Source organism: Gavia stellata, chromosome 3 (assembly GCF_030936135.1).
Source record: "Gavia stellata isolate bGavSte3 chromosome 3, bGavSte3.hap2, whole genome shotgun sequence".
Taxonomy (NCBI): domain Eukaryota; kingdom Metazoa; phylum Chordata; class Aves; order Gaviiformes; family Gaviidae; genus Gavia; species Gavia stellata.
Genome location: NC_082596.1, coordinates 1,064,245 through 1,076,684, shown reverse-complemented (window position 1 = coordinate 1,076,684; position 12,440 = coordinate 1,064,245). Strand labels below are relative to the sequence as shown.

The following is a 12,440-nucleotide window of genomic DNA, read 5'->3' as shown; positions in this document are numbered from 1 at the left end:
TTGGAACGTGGATTTAGTGGATGAAAACCCTCTGCTAGTTGGGATGATCCATGTGCCACCCTGCTGTGCTGGGTTGCGTAGGGACAGAATAGCCTCTTCTTGCAGAACTCCCCCACCAGTGACCGTGAAATCTTTTGGACAAGGTGGAAACAACTGGAGAGCAACAGGGATAGCAAAGAGGATAACCAAAGCATGGTCTTAAGCAGGTAGAAGTGGGGAAGGCAGCAAGAGCTGGCCAGAGCTGGTGGTTCTGCTGCCCTCTTGGAGAAACAAGGCACCATCTTCAAACTTCAGGACATGATGCAGAAGATCTCGCTGTAGACGTGCTTCCACAAAAGCAGGGGAGAAAGTTTAATTCTTATTTAATGTGATAACTTGGCATAAGGAGAGCTGCCTCCAGCTCTCAGGATCCACGAGATCCACTGAGAGTGGCGAGAAGTGTGCATTGGGCAAGACGTCAAATGGGGCGTTTTGGCAGCAGAACGGGAGCCAAGGCTGGCGGGTTGTTCAGCGTGACCTCTGAGAGCTGTGCTGGCGGTGGGCTGTCTGGAGATGGTGCGTGCTGCCAAAAAGGAGTGGGAAGGCCCTCTTCTGCTGGGCGTCGATCTCCCTCCTCTCTGGGATTTCATCATGAGAAAAGGCTCCAGTGACCTGTAATCGATGAAAGCCGTGGGACCTTCCTACCTTCAGGTCACTGGGATGAAGAGATCCAGTATGGAGTTGGCCGTGACCCAGAGTCTCGTACTGTTGACTGCTTCATGTGAATGGGAACAGAAGCATGAGCCAACTCTTGGGCCAACTCTTCATGGCGTGAGGTCACTGTGTCCCTCATTGCAGACACCGTGCGTTGAGACAGGCCTAGAGAACAAACCTGAGCCGGGTGACAAGGCTGCAGCCGGTGGTGTCCAGCTCCTGCCCTTCCAATGGACACATTTCCCACCAATGGGCTCCATGGAGCACAAGAGATGGGTTGGTCCCCGAAGGTCACCCAGCGTTTGGGGGAGAACAAGGTGCAAACCACATCCCTGGTGTGCCTGCAGTTGAGGGAGTGACGGGGATGGAGTCATCTCTATCTAGCTCCAACGTCACGTCCTACTGCTGGGAGATTTGTTTCCTGGCTCTTGCCCAAGTTTATGATGAAGTTATGAAATTATTTTATCCTACTCCCCATCTGACTGAGGCACGCTGGCAAGGTGGTGGGCAACGTCCCAAACAAAGTGATAGTTGCCTTTGAGGCCGGAGCAGCATAGACATGTCTAAGGCTGAAGTCCAAGTTTGGCTGAAGTTTTCCTCCTCTGAATATCTGACACTTTATTTTGCGAGGAGGTGGTAACTTCAGGTAGTGAGTTGGTCCAAGCCTTGATGTCCATCCTCCTACAGAGGGGCAGTTTTTCCACGGTGGATGATCTGCCAGCTCGGAGCTGCCCCACGAGAGGTGGATTCATCTGAGAAGCGTTGAGTTGCTCCTCACCCCATGGGATTTCTTACTCATCCCAGGACACTGAGCAGCCCTGAGGGGAAGGTTTGACCAGCCCAGATGGAACCCAGTCAGCCTTGCCCAGATTGCATGGCTCCCTGCGACCCAGTCCCAAGGAGTTAATCCTGCGGGGCCGAGATTATCCTGAGATTATAATTATTTCTGCCCATGAATTATTAATAAAGAGGGGGGAAAAAAACCTCTTTGATTCATTGCAAATTGCAGGTAGGGTTGAAACGGAGAGCCTGCAGACATGCTGCTGGAGCATCAGTGATGGGAGACACAGCTTTGTGGGACACATCGTCATTCAGAGGAGATGTTACCCACCAGGACTATCAAATGCCTTAATGAGAAGATGGACTTCAGGTAGAGGTGAAGGAGGTCTCCTCCTGGCTCTGGTTGGAGGCTCCAGGCTTTTTTCACTTCTAGATGACTTGGTTTCCACTGAGCCCTGCTCAGGTGAGCTCCCGGTATGCTCAGCATGTTGCCCAGCTGAGCTTTCACCCTTGTTCGCACCAGGACTGCTGCGGAAGCTGCCTGTTGGGTGGCGATTTGGGGATGATTATTCACATCTCAGAATTAAGAAGGTCCCTGCTGGTGCTTGTTCGCACATACATGTTGTGTGTACGAAAACAGGCTCCACCAGGCAGTTTCCAGCCTGATGTCGCACGTGTTTGGGGTGTGCAGGCACAGTCTCTGCAAGTCACACAACAGCAAGATGCTGTAGGATGCTCCACGTTGAAAGACGTTCAGTGGAAGCGTACAGGGCATCATCCCACGGGATGAGAAGTGGCTGAGGGATGCAGTGAGCTTGAGCATCAAGAAAAGGAAGCCATGGGCATCCGCCACCACCGCTCCGGCTCCTGCTTGCCTCTCCATGGGCATTACGCACATCCTCGCAGCCGTGCTGAGATGCTCATCCCATCTGGGGCTGGCCCTAGGGTTTTTTTGGGTGATGAAGGGGATGGAGGGCAGCTGCTGCTCTCACCTCCCGCGGTGCTTGTGCTCCATCCCTTTGGAGACTGAGGTGTCCATGCGTCATGCGGGTTTAGGCAGTTGGCTAAGCTGTCCCTCCCTTCCCTGCCCCAGCGTATCGGTACTCCACTTCGGTGCTGCCAGAAATAGCTGCCCCATGGCCTTGGGGTACAAGGCAATGGGGGTTCATGTTTTGTGGGGGTGCGACAGGTCAGGGTTGTGTATTCAAGCCCCCCCCCCGCTATTTAGCATCCCCGTCCCCCCACCATGGGCTCTCTCTGTGGCAGAGGGGGCAAAGGCTGAAAGTTTTTGCCTTCAATTTCTTTTGAAATTATGCTTGGGATTATTATTTTTTCCATGTTTTAATGTAACTCAGCTCCAGCTGGAAACCGGAGGAGGGTGTTAATCCCAGGCAGGGGGCTGGATGGAGGGAGTGAGTTGGGTTAATACTGGGTGCTGCGAGGAATGGAAAGCAAGAAGAGGTGGGAGAAATGGGGCTCTGCGTAGGCGGTTTCTCCTTCTCACCCTGTGATGGGAGATCCCAGCAAGGGGACGGTCCCAGGTGGGGACTGTAGTGGGGTCAGTTCCCACTCCCTGCAAGGACTGCGTTCCCAAACACCCATGAAACTGTCACCCAATGCACGTCTGCCCCAAGGCTTGTACCCAGCGGGTGGTCGTGCTCACTCCTCCGTCGCCATTCGGCTCCAAGAAGCACCAAGGCACGAGCGGGGGGGGCTGATTCAGGGCTGTCTCCTAGACATGTGCTCCAAGGGGTGTCATCGCTTTTTGGGGCTTGTCTTTCCAGCCTGCGTGTCCTTCGTGCTGCGGTTCTGGGCGTTGCTGAGGTCTGTGGGAGCCGGGAAGGGCTGCAGGCTGGTGCCACTGTGTTTGGGACGGTCACAATGCCCTGGTCTCTCCATCACCGACGTGCTTTTCACCTGATGGGAGAGGCTTGGGGTGCGTGAACATGTCCATCCTTTGGGCTCTGCTGCAGCCAAGGGTCTGGGGAGTCCCGGGGCAGCGGTACGGGGGTGTCTGTCTGCCTGTGGGCATGGGGGGCTTCGCTCGCTGATGGCGGCGCTGTGTTTCTTCCCACAGGACGTCATCCCTGCGATGGAACGCTGGCACCAAGGAACGGATGCTGATCAAGGTGACCGACCGCGAGCCCAGCTTCCTCATGCACCAAGGCAACGGCTACGCGCCCGAAAACCAACCGGGCACCCGTTCCCGGCGACCTTCGGGGGGCCAACAGTCACCCAACCTACAGACCTTTGCCCCCGACGCTGACAACTCTGTTTTCTTCCCAGAGAGGAAGCAGTCGCCCTTCTTGAAGAGGGCTGAGCACGTGGGCAGCTGCTCGCCGCTGCTTGGCCGGGGGGACTCCTTCTGCTCCCCTCTCCAAGCCCAGCACCGCAAGCACTCCAGCGAGTCGCAACCCTCCTCGCCCCGCTACGCCTACGAGCCCCCCCTCTACGAGGAACCCCCCATGGAGTACCAGGCTCCCATCTATGACGAACCCCCCGTGGACATGCAGTACGAAGCCAGCGGGAGCTACAAAGCCGGCTCGCCGCAGAAATCACCCATCCGTAAACCTCACCCCTTCCTGCAGTCGCCCAAGCAAGGCTCCAACTCGCCCTACCAGCAGTTGGTGCTCACCAAACAGAAGTGTCCCGACCGGTTCATGAGCCTGGAGTACAGCCCCGCCGGCAAGGAGTACGTCAGGCAACTGGTCTATGTCGAGCAGACGGGCTCCAGCCCCAAGATGAAGACGGGGTTGAGGCACAAATATTCCCCCAACCCCATCGGCGGCTCGTACTCGCTGCAGCACAGCCCCTGCCTGGTGCGGGACCAACGCTTGGAGATCAAATCGGGTGACTACAGCAGCATGGAGGGACCTGACTTCTGCCCTGGCCCAACGGGTGGCCAGGTGGCCCAGGGCGAGGACTCCATGTCCTGGTCCAGCCAACAGGACACCTTGTCCTCTACTGGCTACTCGCCCTCCACCAGAAAGAGGAAAAGCCGAAAGCCTTCCCTATCCCACGACCCCAACGCCTCCTCCACGGACGGCTCAGGGGACCGGGAGGTGTTGGGCGAGCAGATGCTGGGTGAGGAACGAGCCACCCCGGGACCCAACAGATCACCAATGAACCGTACGGAGAGCAAGGCGGCGGAGGTGGAGGCGGCACGGGGCTTCCCCGAGCCCTTCCTGGCACAGGCACGCCTGGCTTGGGAAGCCCAGCAAGCCCATTACCACATGAAGCAACGGAGCAGCTGGGATTCCCAAAAGGACGGTTCAGGCTATGAGAGCGACGGTGCCCTCCCTTTGCCCATGCCGGGTCCGGTGGTGCGAGCCTTCAGTGAGGACGAGGCGTTGGCGCAGCAGGAGAACAAGCATTGGAAGAGGAACACCTTCGAGAAGCTGGGCTTCCCTCAGATCCTACTGGAGAAGAGCGTCTCCGTGCAGACCAACCTGGCCTCCCCCGAGCCCTACCTGCATCCGTCTCAGGTAACGTCCTCGGGGATGTCCTCGGCACTGGGGGGCTTCACCGTGTGCCCCGTGCCACCAACCCTCGCCCACCGCACGGCATGTCCTCAGGTGCCGCGCCAGGTTGGGCTGACCAAACCACATGGCAGCGCAGCGTCCCCGCCTCCCTCCCAGTGAAAGCTCCTTCTTCATGTAAAGCCAGTTTAAATCCCTGCCTCTGCTGCAGATCCAGTGGGATGGTCCCCAGGCGATCCCGCACCTTCATAGCTGCCAAGCGCCGGCACGGGCACCGCTGCACCGTGGCAGCCTCAGCCCTGTGCCACGGCTTCAGGTGCTGCTTCTCCTCCCTGAGTCTGGCTGCTGCTCGGTGGGAGCCAGCTCCTGGACTCCAAGCACCCACCCGGCTCCCAGGGGAGCCCTGAGCGCCTGTTCCTGGCTGTGCTTGGTGCTCCCGGCACATGCACGGGGCTGGAGTGCTTTGCGGTAACTCATCTCCTTGTGTTTCACATCCCAGCACCGTCGGAAGGCGGCAGTGCAGATTTCCCATACCAATCCCATGAGGGCTCAGCCCAGGCTTCATAGCATCCTCCAAGAGCGCTGGATTCTGGCGACACCCAAAATGCCACATCTGGTCCCCATCCGGCTGGAGGAGACGCATGAGCAGGGATGTCCCCTCTGCAGAGCAAGGGGAGGTGGCCAGAGCACTGAGAAAACCATCTCGTTTCCGCTCTCTCCACCTGCTTCTGTTTTCAATGAGTTCCTCTGCCAGAAATGAGGGTTTGCGTGCCAGATTGCTCCCAGCTGTAGCGGTTTGCGGTGCTGGAGCAGCGCCGCTGGCCCTTGGCTTTTGCGGTGAGCAGGAATGGGCAGCGCCACATTTGAGTTGGGGTCTTGACCCACCACCCCAGTTCCAGCCATCCAAGTGGTGGCTGAACCCGTCACCAGACATACCCGTAACTCCGAGGCAATGTCCAGGAGTTTTCCCCAGTGGGGACTGAAAGTAAGTTGAGGAGCTTCGTCCCTCCGGTGCAGGCTGTCCCGGCTGATCACAGGCAGCACCCCACGCATGTCCTGCCTCGGTCTCCTCCCTGACACATTGGGATCGACAGCGCTACCGACCTGGCTGCTAGATTTGCGTTCTCATAGAAGCTGGTCCTTAGCAAGCTGGTCCCTCGAAGAAGTTGGTCCTTAGCAAGCTGGTCCCTCAAAGAAGTTGGCCCCTGGCAAGCTGGTGCCTCAAGGTTGCTCCTTAGTAACCGGGTCCCTCAAAGAAGTTGGTCCTTAGCAAACTGGTCCCTCAAAGAAGTTGGTCCTTAGCAAACTAGTCCCTCAAAGTTGCTCCTGAGCAAGCTGGTCCCTCAAAACCTTGGGATGAAACGGCCACAAGCACACCAGCTTTCCAGGATCTGCTTCCCAGGGCTCTGAGCTGCCTGTTCCCTCCCTGGGACTGAGCTGTCCCGGTCCTGGAGACCCCTTCTGCCCCAAGCTTCCATCCCAGAGGAGCTCCTGGGGCTGCTGTAGACCATTCCTGTGATGCTGTAGTCCTCCTGCTGCTGATAGCCCCCCATGGGCTCTGACCTGGACCTGCTGGAGCTGGCGTATCGCCTGTGTCCATCTTCCAGCCCATCAGATGTTTCCCATCAGGCAGCTCCTGGCTTCTGGCTTTTCAGCTCTCATGTCCTTTCTCCTCCAGCATCCGACACCCAAAATCTGCCCCTCTGACCTGTAGTGCCCCACTGTGGGCAAGAACAGCGATGCTGCCCACGTCCCCGCAGCCAGAGGAGCCCAGAGATGGGCGGCGGAGGTGGGGAGGTGAAGACAAGGGCTTCCAGAGGAAGACCACTTGATTTGCTTTTGGGTGCATTGAGGGTTGATGTAAGGACGCTGGGAAAGACTATAATGGCTTTTTAAAAATGGATGATGACGCCGTGTTGAGGGGATAGTTACCCTGGTGAGAGCAATCCGGCCTGGAAGACTGCCTGGAAGATGGAGTTTCGTTTCAGCAAGGAGGAGAGAGACCCTGGACATGGACCTGGGAAACAGCAAATAATCTGGAAAATGCTTTTTTGCCCATGGGAATGTGTAAGGAAGTTGGTGGGACGTCACATCCAGAGGCAGCAGAAGAAAATTCCCCGTGCACAAGTGTCCCCAATCACTCGGTGCTGAACAAGGAGGTTCAAACCCAAAACTGGAGAGCTCCAAATCCGCTTTGGATGCTCACATTGGCCAGGAGGAATAGCTGCCACCATTAGTGATCCTGTGCCTTCTGAGTGAAACTTGGGATGTGGTGGGACTCTTTCCCGCTGCCTGGGCATTTCTGTCTGGTTGACCCTGTCTGATGTTGTCCTCAAGCTCAGGGACACCCATTCCAGGAAGAGCAGATTGCCAGCCAAGGTGGTGGGACAGTGGACCAGGCTGCCCAGAGAAGTTGTGGATGCCCAACATTGGAAGTGTTCAAGGTCAAGTTGGATGGGGCTTTGAGCAACCTGGTCTAGTGGAAGGTGTCCCTGCCCATGGCAGGGGGTTGGACTAGATGATCTTTGAAGGTCCCTCCCAACCCAAGCCATTTGATGATCACATCTAAGATTGTCACATGGTTTTAATTCCATTTCCTACGCTCCCGTCAGCTGGGGAACCTTCAACATTGGTTGAAGTGGAAGCCCCTTGCAGTGGGCCCAGACCTGCGGCCGGCCCTGGCAGGGAGCTTTGTGCAGAGGGTTATCACGCTGTCCATGACAGCAAGATGTGCCAGCAACAAGAAAGAAAATGGGAGCAAAACGATGCTGGGGATGACATGCGGGGAGATGCAGAGACCTGGCAGAGGAGAGACGCTCACAGGAGATGTGACAGGGCGGCACAAGCAATGGGGATATGCCCGGTGTCACCAATGGTATGTCCCCACGTTGGTCCTGCACTGGGATGCATCCGAGCCCCATCCACGTGGCACCAGGACCTCCTTCCCCTACAGCACACTTGAGTTTGCTTCTGGGTTTGAGAGTTCCCCTAATCCCCGAACCGAAAGGAGGGTGACCCCTTGCCAGGAGGTGACGGCCACCTGCCACTGACACCCAACTGCTTATCCCCTTGTTGTAGCCCTAGGCTTCCCCCAAGTTCATTTCGGACTTTGCTAATTAGGGCTGAAGTTAATTTTATATTGGCACTAGCAGCAGAGGATCCATCACTTTTTGCTGCCTGTGTCACTCCCCAGCCTGACCTGACTGTCCGCTGGAGTGGACTTGGCTGGAGAAGGCTGATGTCCCCAGCCGACATGGTCCTTTGCTTCTCCCTGGGTGCCCTGGACGAACAGCGTGGTGGTGGCCCAGCTCGTGGACCGGTTTTCGGAAGAACCACAGCAGCGATGGCTGCAGAGTGAGAAGCCTTGGAGCAAATGCTGCATCTCCTTCCACCCAGAAAGCCCCACGTGCCTTCAGCTGACCTGTAGGTTGGAGGACGCAGAAGGACCTTTCGGGAGACGTGGCCTCCACTGGAACGGCAGGGCTGGGTCCCTCGGGGGGTGAAGCGCCCGTGTCCCCATGGCCAGGTCCCTGACGTTGTCACTGACGATGGGAGCTGAGCGACGTCAATGGAAAGAGGAGACCTCAACACTGGGAAGGGATGAGCTGTTGAGTGAGGAAACGAGAAACTTGACTTGTTTGAAGAAGCAGAGGCTCAGTCGTCTACCAGCAGCTCTGGTGGCTCTTTAGGTGGCTTCCTTGTCCCATCCTCAACTTGCCACCTCCCCGTGGCCCTGGCTCTTTGCACCTTGGTTCTACCTCCTGCTTTTTTTCTTTTGTTCCTCATCTAAAGCCCAGCCCCAAGGCCGTGGCACCGCTGCAGTCACCTTGCGCATGGTCCCCTCTTGGGGCCACCAACACGGTTCCCCCACACATGGTGGAGACGGCAACTTCAACTCTGGGTGGTGTGGCACGTCCTTCCCTGCCAAGGGAAGGGCTCGCCTCCTGCCTGCCCACGGTTCACGTCCCCAGTGCCACCAAACCCAGGTGACGCTGGCCCGGCCGTTGCATTTGCAGAAGAGGGAGCTGACGGACAATGAAGCCACGTTGGCTGGCTGCAGGACCAGGGAGCAGTCCATCCCAAGTGTCCTTGTTTGCCTTTCTCCATGATGGGCATCAGCTGTTTGGGTGTCCCTCCATCTCCTGGGGTGATACCCATAAGTTGCCCTGGTTCCAGTAGCAGAAGGACACTGGTCTGCAGGGATACCCTTTGCTCGGCAGGGGTCCTCCATGGTTGGGTGCTCTGCAGGTGAGGTTAGATCCTGGGCAGCTTGTGTCCTTCTGCACGTGGGATGTAAAGAAACAACATCCATTTTGATTGTGGTTTGGAGGAGCCACCAGCTTCCTCCTGGGCATGTGGCCGCTGGAGAACCATGCTTGAGCGTGACTTTGGGGAGAGGCGGTTATTTGGGGGGCTGGTTACAGGTGAGTGTGTCCCCTCCCCAGTGTGCCTGAAGGACCAGTGGAGCCCAAAGTCACTTGCCCTTTGCTTCCCCCACGTTATTAAGAGCCACCAGCTGCTTCTGTCCCTGACTGCAAAGCCTCAGTGTCCGGGGTGCCAGGCGCGAAGGGAGTCCAGCACGTCGCCTTTTGGGTGGCTTCGCTTCTCCCCTCTGCTCCCTGGGCGACGCTGCTGGCACCGGGCCGGCTCCACTTGCCCATGATGGGATTGAGGAGCAGCTCCTTGGAGAGGACGTAGCTGTCGGCGTGAATGTGGGGCAACCTCGTGATGCTGCGATGGTTGGTTGCTTGCTTGTTTGCTTGCTTGGTTTGATGGTTGGTTTGCCGGTTGGTTAGTTGGTTGGTTAGTGGGTTGGTTTGATGGTTAGTTGGTTTGTTGGTTGGTTGGCTGGTTGGTTGGTTTGATGGTTATTTGGATGGTTGGTTGGTTGGTTGGTTGGTTTGATGGTTAGTTGGTTTGTTGGTTGGTTGGTTGGTTGGTTGGTTTGATGGTTTGATGGTTAGTTGGTTTGTTGGTTGGTTGGTTGGCTGGTTTGATGGTTTGATGGTTAGTTGGTTTGTTGGTTGGTTGGTTGGTTGGCTGGTTGGTTGGTTTGATGGTTATTTGGATGGTTGGTTGGTTGGTTGGTTGGTTTGATGGTTAGTTGGTTGGTTGGTTGGTTGGTTGGTTGGTTTGATGGTTTGATGGTTAGTTGGTTTGGTGGTTGGTTTGGTGGTTGGTTGGTTGGTTAGTTTGGTTGGTTGGTTTGGTTGGTTGGTTAGTTGGTTGGTTGGTTTGATGGTTAGTTGGTTTGTTGGTTGGTTGGTTTGATGGTTGGTTGGTTGATTGGTTGCTTGGTTGGTTAGTTGGTTGGTTTGATGGTTAGTTGGTTTGGTGGTTGGTTTGGTGGTTGGTTGGTTTGGTTGGTTGATTGGTTAGTTGGTTGGTTGGTTTGATGGTTAGTTGGTTTGTTGGTTGGTTTGATGGTTGGTTGGTTGATTGGTTGGTTGGTTGGTTAGTTGGTTGGTTGGTTGATCGGTTGGTTGGTTGGTTGGTTAGTTGCTTTGTTGCATGGTTGGTTTGTTGCTTGGTTGGTGGTTGGTTGGTTGGTGGTTGCTTGGTTGGTTTGGAGATGCAGCCGTGCCATTAGTAACATGGACTTGTCTGGCTGTTGTCTCCTAGTCGGAGGATCTCGGTGCCTGCGCCCAGTTCGAGAGCAGCAGACAGACCAGGAACATGATGCCAAGCGCCAGCTGTGTCTTCCCCACCTTCAACCTGCGGAAGCCCTCCTCGGAGACGGACATTGAGAACTGGGCCTCCAAGCACTTCAACAAGCACACCCAAGGGCTCTTCCGCAGGAAGGTGTCCATCGCCAACATGCTGGCCTGGAGCAGCGAGTCCATCAAGAAACCCATGATCATGACCAACGACCGCAACGTCAAGAAAGAGGCGTGCGAGATATTTAAACTGATTCAGATGTACATGGGGGACCGGCGGGCCAAGACGGACCAGCTCAACGTGGCCTTGGAGATCGCCACCAAAGGCTGGAGCATGCAGGGTCTGAGAGACGAGCTCTACATCCAGCTGTGCCGGCAGACCACCGAGAACTTCCGTTACGAGAGCCTGGCCCGGGGCTGGGAGCTCATGGCCATTTGTTTGGCCTTTTTCCCACCCACTCCCAAATTTCATTCCTACCTAGAAGGATATATTTACAGGCACATGGATCCGGTGAATGACACTAAAGGTAAGAGAGAAACCGCTGCCCGGTGGCTTTGGCCCCTGCTGACATTGCAACCCATTTATTTATTATTATTTTGGTCCTTTCCCCTTCGCATTCATGAGTCTCCTTGTTGAAAGGTGGGTGAGGAACTCATCCAACAGCCCTCCTGGAGGTGCAGCGAGCGGGGTGGTGCATTTACCGCTGGCTTTTCTTCCCCGGCGCACGGAAATCCAGCATGAGACCCAACACGAAATGAGCTTTGACACCTTTGCTGCAGGCTCAGCGTCACCTCTACTAGGGGTGACCGTAATCAAGAGTTCCCGTGACTTCTCCTGGCCCATCAGGACACCTTTAGAGGTCCCTTCCAACCCAAACCATCCTATGATTCTGTGATTTCACCACCACCATCACCATCATCATCTCCAGATGCTTTTGATGGCTTCTTGAGTAGCTTTGGATCAAAAAAAACCCATGCTGGAAGGGGATCCAGATTGATTCCCTGCTCCCGAGGCGGTTTTTGGTCGTGGCGGATAGAAGAGACATAAATTTTGGCTATTTGACCCCAAATGGGTGGGATTGTAGGAGCCCCTCTCCAGTCCTGGGCTCGGCCGTCTCCGCTCCGTCACCGCCTGGTGCCGTCTCGTGGGTGATGGGATCCGGTCTGGCAGGGGCGCGGGGATCATCGGTGCCTGCCCTGAGTCTGGCAGGAGGGGATGCTGCCTGCTGGCCACCCACGGCACGGCTGGAGGGGTGGACATCCCCGCGCCCCGTGAGTTGGTGCCATCTGGCAGCTGGTGGTGGATGAGGCAGAGATGGGGGTCCCGGGAGGGTCCCGGGTTTTCGCCGTTGGCCAGGCAGTCTTGGGAGATGGAGCCTGCATCGTTCCAGGTGTTTTCGGGTGCCCTTCGGCTCCCCAGGGACCAAGCAGGGACGTCTGAGGGGTGCCGGTGCCAGGTGGAGCCGTGGTGGATCTGCCCGGCTTGGGGACAAGAGGAGATGGACCCAACCGAGGTGTCCACGGGGAAAAGCCATAGTGTGGTTGAGAAACGCACCCCGGGTGCGAGAGCGTCCCCAGGGGCGGTGGGGCAGGACGGGCAGCTGGCTCCGGTGGTGGTGTGCCGGTGGGATGGGTTGGGGCCGGCACACGGATAGGTACCACCGGGTGGGGGAGACCCCCCCGTGGCGGCACAGCCGGGGCTGGGAGGGTTGGGGGCAGCCCGTGTCCCCCCCGGCCTCCCCGCAGCAGAGGTGTCAAGCTCATTTCACCGTGTTGCCGCGCCCACGCTGGATTCGGCGTGCCGGCGGAGAAAGCCGGCACTCCGCCGGGA

General features: G+C 56.9%; 1 protein-coding gene across 1 annotated transcript in view; it reads left to right on the top strand.

The window, feature by feature from the left end:
- The window catches only part of ARHGAP39 (Rho GTPase activating protein 39), a 64,665-nt gene that overhangs the window by 43,278 nt on the left and 8,947 nt on the right, over window positions 1–12,440 (top strand). The window contains exons 5-7 of the mRNA XM_059836269.1: window positions 3,551–3,822; window positions 3,856–4,958; window positions 10,575–11,136. Of these exons, the coding sequence (XP_059692252.1) occupies window positions 3,551–3,822; window positions 3,856–4,958; window positions 10,575–11,136 (1,937 nt within the window). The remainder of the gene's footprint in view (window positions 1–3,550; window positions 3,823–3,855; window positions 4,959–10,574; window positions 11,137–12,440) is intronic.